This window comes from Crotalus tigris, unplaced genomic scaffold (assembly GCF_016545835.1).
Source record: "Crotalus tigris isolate CLP2741 ecotype Arizona unplaced genomic scaffold, ASM1654583v1 scf7180000017794.702064, whole genome shotgun sequence".
NCBI lineage: Eukaryota > Metazoa > Chordata > Lepidosauria > Squamata > Viperidae > Crotalus > Crotalus tigris.
In genome coordinates, this window is record NW_024096641.1 from 274,588 (window position 1) to 283,623 (window position 9,036).

At 37.4% G+C, this 9,036-nt stretch overlaps 1 protein-coding gene across 2 annotated transcripts in view; it reads right to left on the bottom strand.

The window, feature by feature from the left end:
- TTC37 (tetratricopeptide repeat domain 37) overlaps positions 1 to 8,370 on the bottom strand; it is a 61,131-nt gene extending 52,761 nt beyond the window's left edge. For both annotated transcript variants that reach the window (XM_039342522.1, XM_039342521.1), the window contains exons 1-6: positions 8,282 to 8,370; positions 6,584 to 6,675; positions 4,970 to 5,113; positions 3,737 to 3,828; positions 2,577 to 2,652; positions 450 to 590 (exon numbers count right to left, since the gene is read on the bottom strand). In XM_039342522.1, the coding sequence (XP_039198456.1) occupies positions 450 to 590; positions 2,577 to 2,652; positions 3,737 to 3,828; positions 4,970 to 5,113; positions 6,584 to 6,673 (543 nt within the window). In that variant the 5' untranslated portion in view covers positions 6,674 to 6,675; positions 8,282 to 8,370. The remainder of the gene's footprint in view (positions 1 to 449; positions 591 to 2,576; positions 2,653 to 3,736; positions 3,829 to 4,969; positions 5,114 to 6,583; positions 6,676 to 8,281) is intronic.
- Between the last annotated feature and the right edge of the window lie 666 nt (positions 8,371 to 9,036).

The following is a 9,036-nucleotide window of genomic DNA, read 5'->3' on the forward strand; positions in this document are numbered from 1 at the left end:
GGAAGCTAACACACTAGCAGGTTCCTCATCTACAAACTGGAGGTTTTCTTCCAATTGGCCAAGATATGTGTCACAGTTTTACACAGATTAAACAATCATCAGAATTCACCTCTTGTTTCAAGTAGGCCCCCTGCTAACATCTGGGGACACAGAGACATGTACATATTTGTATGTATACATTCATTTATTATTAGATCCTGATTCAAGCAAGAAAACTAACAGATCTCAAACTAATTTTTCTGGTTTGCAGGCAGCAGTTTTTTTACAAAAGAGCTAGTCTTTTGTTAAGTCAGAATTCAGAACTATACTTATTTACAGTACTACTCAAACTGTCAATTTCCAACTGGTAAAACAAAAAAATTGAATTATACTTCCAGGTTAGAGCTCCATTTTTATAAGGGGTTCAAAAACAGTAAAATTTATATCTAAGTAACAGCCCAATTGCTTACCAATTGCTCTATTTCATTATCTTTAAGCTGTATGCCCTCTTCTAGCAACTGGACCAATTTCTTCCAAAGCTGATGAAGTTCAACATTGTCTGCACCTCCTTCTCTTCTTATTTTTATTAGTTTGTGCCAACTTCGTGCCACCTATCAAGAAAATGCCAACAACATCTCAGTTCAGGTCAGCTGCAATCAAAGCAGATGATTTGAAGTTAAGCAGTATTAGCCTAGTTAGTACTTGAATTAGGAACCATCTGGGAATTCCAGCTGTTGATCAAAACTGTGAAAACTGAAGAAAAAAAAACTGGAAAAGGGCATTGGCAAATGAGGTCTGTAAAACTGCCAAGAAAATTCCATAGATGTAATCATCTGGACTTTAGAACAAGATTAAAGATAAATACTCTACAAAATACCTCCTGAATAGATTTTAATATTATAATTATTGACTTCTTCTCATGATTCCTCTTTTTAATAAAAAAAACTATGCTATTTTGTTTCTAAAATGAAAATAAAAAATTAATGCCTTTCTTCCTTTCTGGGAATAGAAGTGATGTTTTGAGCAACTGAGATACTAGTTGGGATAATGAGTAAGTTATGTGAATCAGGAAGCATCAAAATAGGCTAGCTGAAACTACAAAAGAAAATATTTAATGTTGGTAGGAATTATAGCTGAAAATGGATTACCTTTGATTAAATAAATAGAAAAAATATTAGCAATGGCAAAGAAAGCATTACAAGGTAAAAGATTAACAATAAGTACTTGAGGAAAACCACTTTGTAAATTCCACTTCCATTAATACTTGAAAAGCAATACCTTTGCAGCACTGAAACACTCTAGAAGCAACAACCAGCATATTTCAGGGCAATGAAATAATAGAAAATTGACATTGATGGAAGCAATCAAAAGGAACTATAGTGTGGGTTATTCACCAGCTGGCATACTAATATACCAAGTTCTAAAGAAGGATTTATCACAGGCGTCCTTGCAATATTTATTTCTAAAAAACCTGATTCACCTAATGGCTTCCTCAATGATATCTGAGGACAACTGATCTATAAAGCATAAAAATTGTCTGAGACACTACACATCCTCTTCGTGACCTGTTTTCCTTGTTACCTTCTGGGAGGAGGCTTCATGGTATCCAAAGCAGAACATCCAGATTCAGTCACAGTTTTGTTCCATTCAGTATTAACATTGTGAATTCTAAACTTCCTCTTTTCATTATGTATCCAAGATGGACAGTGATTAATATTTATATGTTACTTATATGTAACGGTGTAGGTCTACACATATGTTGTATATAGTATGTTTAAATGGATGTTTTATATATATGTAGACTGAGAGCAAGCAACTAAATTTCATTTTTAATGTGTGCCATTGCGCTCACAGTAAAAAATGACAATAAAGGTTATCTATCTATCTATCCATCCATCCATCCATCCATCCACCCACCCACCCACCTATATCATAAAAATAAAACTGAGATCAAATCCTGCACCATTGGCATAAAATGTTTGAGTAAAAATTTCTGAAATGTTTCTAATCCTAATAATGCTATGAAAAAATTCCATCGCAGATCCACAAGCCCCCCCCCAAAAATTAATTAATTAAAAAATTAATAAAACCAAGGGAAACCTAAAATCTGGAGGATCAGAGAAACAGCCTGGCAGAAAGCAAAACTGTGCAATTATGAAAAGGGAGCACAATATAATTTAGAACACAAACAATTTGCCCAGGCTAAACCAAATTATATTGGGTCTAATAAGTAATCTGATCAATTTAAACAAATGTATGTAGAGTTATGGCTAGATTTGACTATAGCACACAGTACATGAGCAAAATACTTCTTGTCACAAATAATGCTTCAGCATCCAAGAGTAAGCTTAGTTCTAGTACCACTTCAAAGTAAATTCTAAGAGATCTTAGGACTGAGTGAGTACTACTCACTCAAACATGTCCCCCCATGAATATTTAAAAAGGCCTCATAATTTCGAGGAAACTCAAGGGATACAAAGCAAATGATATTTACGAATATAAAATCAGTTAGCTTTTCCTGTACTTACCCAAAATCATTTTTTGTATAAAGGACTGTTTACAACGACCAAAATAAAATTAGTAAAATAGTAACTAACCTGAAGATATTGTTTATCTTTATGATACAGCTCCACAAGCTTTTTACATACTTCACACCATTTCTGTTGATCATTGCTTAAAAAAAAGTAAGATGCATTTAGTGATTACTTAACTTCTTAAAGGAAAAATGCTTAAAGGTAACCATTTTTAAGATAACGTCTTCTGCCTTTTTCAGTCCTATCCTGCTTCTTATCCTTGATTTTTATTTATGAAGAGTACATCTAGCATTCTCCATCTTCCTTTGGGTGATGTGGTGGCTCAGTTGTTAAGATGCTGGGCTTTTCAGATAGAAAGCCAACAGCCTAGGTTCGAGACCCAAGAACTATGTGATGGGGTGAGCTTCCGTCCTCGCCCCAGTTCCTGCTATCCTAGCAGTTTGAAAGCATGCAAATGAGACTTTGGTGAGAATATAACAGTGACATGCTGGCCACATGACCATGGAAATGTCTTTGGACAGTGCTGGTTCAATGGCCTTGAAACACAGATGAGTAACACCCCCTATAGTCAACAACAATTAGCAAAGTAAAATCCACAAGGACTCTTTTACTTTTTTTTTTTTTTACATCTTCCTTTCTGTCATCTTTTTTCCATCTTCCTTTGGGCTTCTACTGTTTTTTTTTTTTTTTTCATCAGTATTGTCACAACATCTTTTTTAATCTTTGTCTTCCTCAACCTAGTAGACATGGCTTCCCTTCACTGCTCTCTATTTGGTCACCTTTAATTTTACAATTACCTGGTCCCTTTATTCCTTTTTCACTTAGCATTTTTTTCTTTCTTCTCCTCAGTCATTCTGAATGACAACTTAGCATTTATAACACCATTTGGAGATAGATGAAAGCTTAATACATTGGGGGGGGGCTTTTTGCTGCCTCTTTCCAAGGTAATTCTCAGGGGAAAAAGGAGAATGGGAAGAGGAAAATTTTTCCTAACTGAAGGAATATACACCTTACTAACAATCCTTAACCACAGCCTTGCTGCTGACAACATCTATGTTCTTAAAATAATTTTAAAAAGAGAGAGACAGAGACATACAGACCGACAAAAGGGGTGAAATACTTACACCTAAAGAATGTGTGGGTGAAATCTCTTATTTTTAAAAATATTTTAAATATGACAGAAGGTTGACAGCTGACAAAAAATATATATAATTATTTCTTACTTTTCATAGAGTTCTAGTAGTTTCTCGTAAACTTTAATCCAGTCTTCTTTGACATCTGTATGATTCCTTTTTTCATACAAATTTGCCAATCCCTGGGTGAAATTGAAGAATGTCACTTTGGAAGCAAATACTTGATGTGTGATATGTAACTTAAACTTCAATTATCAACTTTCATGGACTATGTCTTCCAACATAATATATTTAATAACAGAAAATGAATTAAAACAATTCATGATGAGAATATATAAAGTTATTCTTTATAAACAAGAGATAATTACAGGTAGTCCTTTGGTTACACTGGTAATTGGGACTAGGACTGCTATTGCTAAGGGAGTGCAGTCATAATCGGTGATATCACATGATTACATTATTTAGCAACAGCAATCCTAGGCATTCCTGGTTGCCATGATAACCCACACAGCATTAAGTAGGAAAAGGAGGAGTTCCATGGAAGGAATGCAGGGGTATAGGAGTGCATGGGTGCAGTGGGTTGTGGAGGAAACCAAGGGAGAGCTGGAACAGGACATTAAAAAACTGCATGAAGTTGGGGACGGATCTGGGAGGGCTGACGTAGGCCATACACAGGGGTGCTACAGGCCATAGGAAAAGCAGGAATGATTTACCAGAGCAACTTGTGACATCTCAGGTGATTTCCCCATTGATCTGCTTGTGGGAAGCCAGCAGGGAAAATCACAAATGGCGATGATGTGACCGTGGCTACTTGTGACATTGTAATTAGGAGCCAGACACCCAAGTGCCCCAATCATGATTATGTTACCACCTGAGTCATTCCCAGGTGGAAACTTTGATGACTGGTTGTACATCCACTTTTTCAGTGCCATAACTATGAACAGTCACTGAAGGAATGGATGTAAGCCGAGGACCATCAATATAATCTTTTAAGGTACTAACTGCTAACTGTTTCCCAATGATTTGATTTGCAACAGAAATGAAAAACTGTCATTGACCCAAAAACCAGAGCGCTCTATTCTGGGGCTGAAAATGAAGAATTTATAATGCCGAGCTATACACAGCATCTTAAATAATAACATTATATTGCACATGTGCAAATGAGCTATTAGCCAAGGGGAAAAAAAGAGGGGGAGGCTTCTAATCTTTGAGTTCACCATACTATTATATTTTCTGAAGATCTACAATTTATTCACATAAACAGATATGTTTACATTCATATAAACATGTTTGCATAAAAAATGGGATTAATGTCATATATACCTGCCATGCCAGCAACTGCCCAGGATCAAGTTCAGCAGCCTTCTTATATGCACCTTGGGCTTGTTCAGGTTGTTCTAATTCAGCAGCCGCCAGGCCAATGAATACCCAAGCATTGTAATTATTTTTTTCTTGTTTCAATACTGCCTATTAAACAGAAATTCAAGTGAAAATATTAAACTATTCTTTTTGCAATTCAGATACACATTTATTAAATGATTTAACAACTTAAAAAGTCTTATTCAGAATCATTGTCTTAGACCAGACATGTCAAACACAAGGCCCGGGGGCTGGATGCTGCCCGCAAAGTGGTTTCATGTGGCCTGCGAAGCCATCCTGGAAACAGTGAGGGAATGGCCCCTGCTGCCTTGGCCCTGGCCCAGGCCAGCCGAGAGCCAATGTACAATTTTGTGGTGGCCATCTATGTTAAAATGCATTCAGTCGTAGCTCCACAAGGTCGTCTGGAAACAGCAAGGAACCAGCCCGTCACATTGGCCCTACCCCCTGGGTGCATGCTGGGGAGGTGTCACCCTTTATGAGGAATGAAAAAAATGCACCATCACCTGGAAGTGGCCAGCAAATGACCCTTGCCTACTTCACATATCCGGCTTGTTGGGCTCTGCCCTGGTCCCACCCCTTTCTGCCAGAGACCGTCAGATCTGTCCCACTCCTGCCCAGGCCCCCACAGACATCCTTGACGCAAATGATGTAGAGCTGGCCACGCCCACCCAGTAGGCCACATCCACTCCATCTACGCCTACCCAGTAGGCTACGTCCACGCCTATCTAGTAGGCCCACCGAGGGCAACCGCAATGCTGATGCGGCCCTCAATGAAATTGAATTTGACACCCCTGTCTTAGACTGTGTATTGCCTTACCCCAAAATCCAGAATTTATATAACATCTAAAAGTCTATGGAGATTCTCCGTCATATAGGTCATGGTTGTCCCAAAGGTGCTTTTTCATGAGCAACTGGACTTTCTTTTTTTCTCTTTGAAGACGTTTCACTTCTCATCCAAGAAGCTTCAGCTGAAGAAGTTTTTTGGATGAGAAGTGAAACGTCTTCAGTTGCCTCATAAAAAAGCATCTTTGGGGTAGCATCTAAAACTATGCAAAAATCTTGATAACAAGAAATATGTTCTGGATGTTAATTTCGAAGTTTCATTATATATAAAAGTGCTGGTGGAAAAACAGCCTGCCAAACTAACAAACAAATAAACTAACAACCTAGCTCAGTGGTTAGATTCAAAAATGATGCTAAATGTTGTAATGCCATATGCTTCCTTGTGGCTTAATATGTTCCAAAGTAGTCTGTAAAGTGATTGCGGCTAATTCAACAAAGTAGGTTAAATAAAACTCTGGCTTAATAGGATGAACCAGGAAATTTTATATTAATTATAAAGAGAAAATAAATCCCAAAGGATAGGATAAGAAAGGTATTGTTGCAGAAAAAATAGTATGGCAGCAGATAAAAGAATATACAGCAAAAGAGAAAGAAAAATAATTATACAAGTTTGTTGTAGAGTGAAGATATTCCTGAAATGGCATTAAAGATGATTACAGTACTATGAACATATTGTAATGTTTTAATGTAGCCAACCTTTTGACTATTGATTACCTTGCAATGTTTCAGTGCTTCTTTATACTCCTTATTTCTTATTGCATCTCTGGCACTTTTCAATGCTGCTTTCACTTCCTTGTTTGACATGACTACAGGTAATATTAATTTAAGAAAGTTACTGATACATATGAAGACATCTGATGTATATTTGTAAAGTAATACAGTATAGTATTTTACTCAGCAGCATAGCTAGGTTAAAAGAAACATTTTTATCAAGGACATACTGTTCCATATATAAGAGAATACAACTAGAGAGTATATACAGGACCCATAATCCAGAATAATTGTGGTGATAAAAAAAATAATGAAACCTTTGTTGCAATAACACAGGCTCTGGCCTTTTGTATTTGCATCCTAATATCAGATGTAACTATAGCAGGTAAATTCCAGAGTTTGCATTGTGACATATGTACTCTGTCATATGTCTCCCTGCTTTGGGTACCTATACCTTCCCATTCATCCTTCATTTTTCAGAATTTGTAGAATGCATATGAGCTCTGGAATGTTGGGCTAATATAATTTTCTTTTCTTGGCAATTAAAGAAAATTTTAGTGTTTTTTAGTTCAATGAGAGAAATGACAAAATAAACAAAAAACATTATTTCATCTGCTTATTTTCCCCCACAACTATGTTGCTTCTTTCTTTTCAGCCCAGCCAAATTAAGCATTTTGAATAAAGCATGTCTTTCACTTTCAGAGATCTCTCAATAGTAGACCTTCTCTAGAAGTATTATTCTAATGGTCTGCAGAGGGAACCCTTCAGCCAGAGTATTCAAAATATTTTATATTATTTGTTAAAAGCAACTTATAATGTAAACCAACATAACTACAAGTATGTTAGAGATGTGAAGGGAATTAGGAATTTCTTTGAATCTTGTGTGGGCAAACATTTAAACTGCTATCGTCTGAATTTATAATTCTGTTTGCCAACACTTGCTAGTACACATATACTAAGATCATCACTGTAATCAATAGCTATACTTTAAAAATGCCCATAACGACCTTCACAATTACATATACAACAAAACAAATGTCTCTGTCTCGAGTCTTATATAATTAACAGGAAAACAACTACGGGAGGAAAATATAAGGCACGGGTTGAAAAGTACATGGCAAATGCGATGACATGTACCCTACATGCAAAGTTTATAACCAAGAATGAAGATTCAGTACGCTTCTTTAGGGATCTTCCAGACAAAGTTTTCATTGCAGAAATGTCCTGCTTTCCTTGCAATAGGTAGGATAGCTCCACAATAAATGTCTTTATCAGTTAAATACTTTGTGAAGTTTTTTCTCCTTAACAGACTTTTTGGGAAAGAAAAATGATGGGGAAAGCCAGAGTTATAAATGGAAGTCGACGTTGCACCAAATGTTTGGGATGAGAAATGTCACCGTTGCAAAAAAAAAAAAAGAAAAAAAAAAGAAAAAAAAAGGCCTCCATTGGAACCACCCTAAGACAAGGCCAAAGGCCACGTATCAAAGGGAGCCGTGGACACATGGAGGAGGGTGGGGGACGCGGCGTTCAGAACTGCGCTGCGAGCCTGATCGTTTCGCTTTCCCCAACGAAATCGCAAACCGGATTAAGCGCGAGATTCATCGGGTTTTTGCAAAGAAGCCGAAATCGGGCACAATGGCAGAAAAAGCGCGCTCGAGGGCTCAAGACCCTCGCCCGGGGTCGCACAACAGGGACACTCACCAGCTGCCGCTGCGCCCAGGAAAACTACTAATACCAGCAGCCAAGTATTATTTCCTCAAATTCGCAAAAAACTGCGCAGGCGCGCTGAGTTTTTAATTTTTTTAAAGCTCCCCTCCCTTGTCCCTGACGTCAGAGGGCAACCACGCGAGGTTGCCTGGTTCAGTTTTCGCGCGGTGATGGGAGTTGTGGTTCACTGGCGGAAACGTTTCTAGATTCCACGCAGTTACTCTCATTGTACGGTTTAGAACTTTTCACTTCTAAACTAATTGGGGAGAATAAATTCCCTTTTACTATTGGATGTAATGCACTTTTCATCTTACTGATTTTCTTACCTCTGGATTACTTTGCGAGAAATGCACGCAATCGTTTATGGGGAAAAATTTATGCTGCAAAATTTCACCTGGAAGATTGAGTTCTTTTTTTTCTACACGAAGCATACATTCTTGCATTGGAGTCTTATCTTTAGGTAGTGAGGACAGGACATTACTGCACAAGTATTCTGGTTCCTATTTTTTTATTATAACCTATGCGTAGGTCCTCTCTTCGCAGACAATGGTCCGTGGTCTGTAAATTACAAATTACACTGTAATTATAATTTGCGCTGTAATTATCTTCCTTCGTCGCATTACACTATGGTTCGCCAGAGTACCTCTTTTTTAAAAAACATTTATTTTCCAGTTTCCCCCGCCTTTCGCACGGTAAAAAGGGATGAGTTTTTTGCATATTCCTAACCTTGAACAGGCAGACAGCTTTAG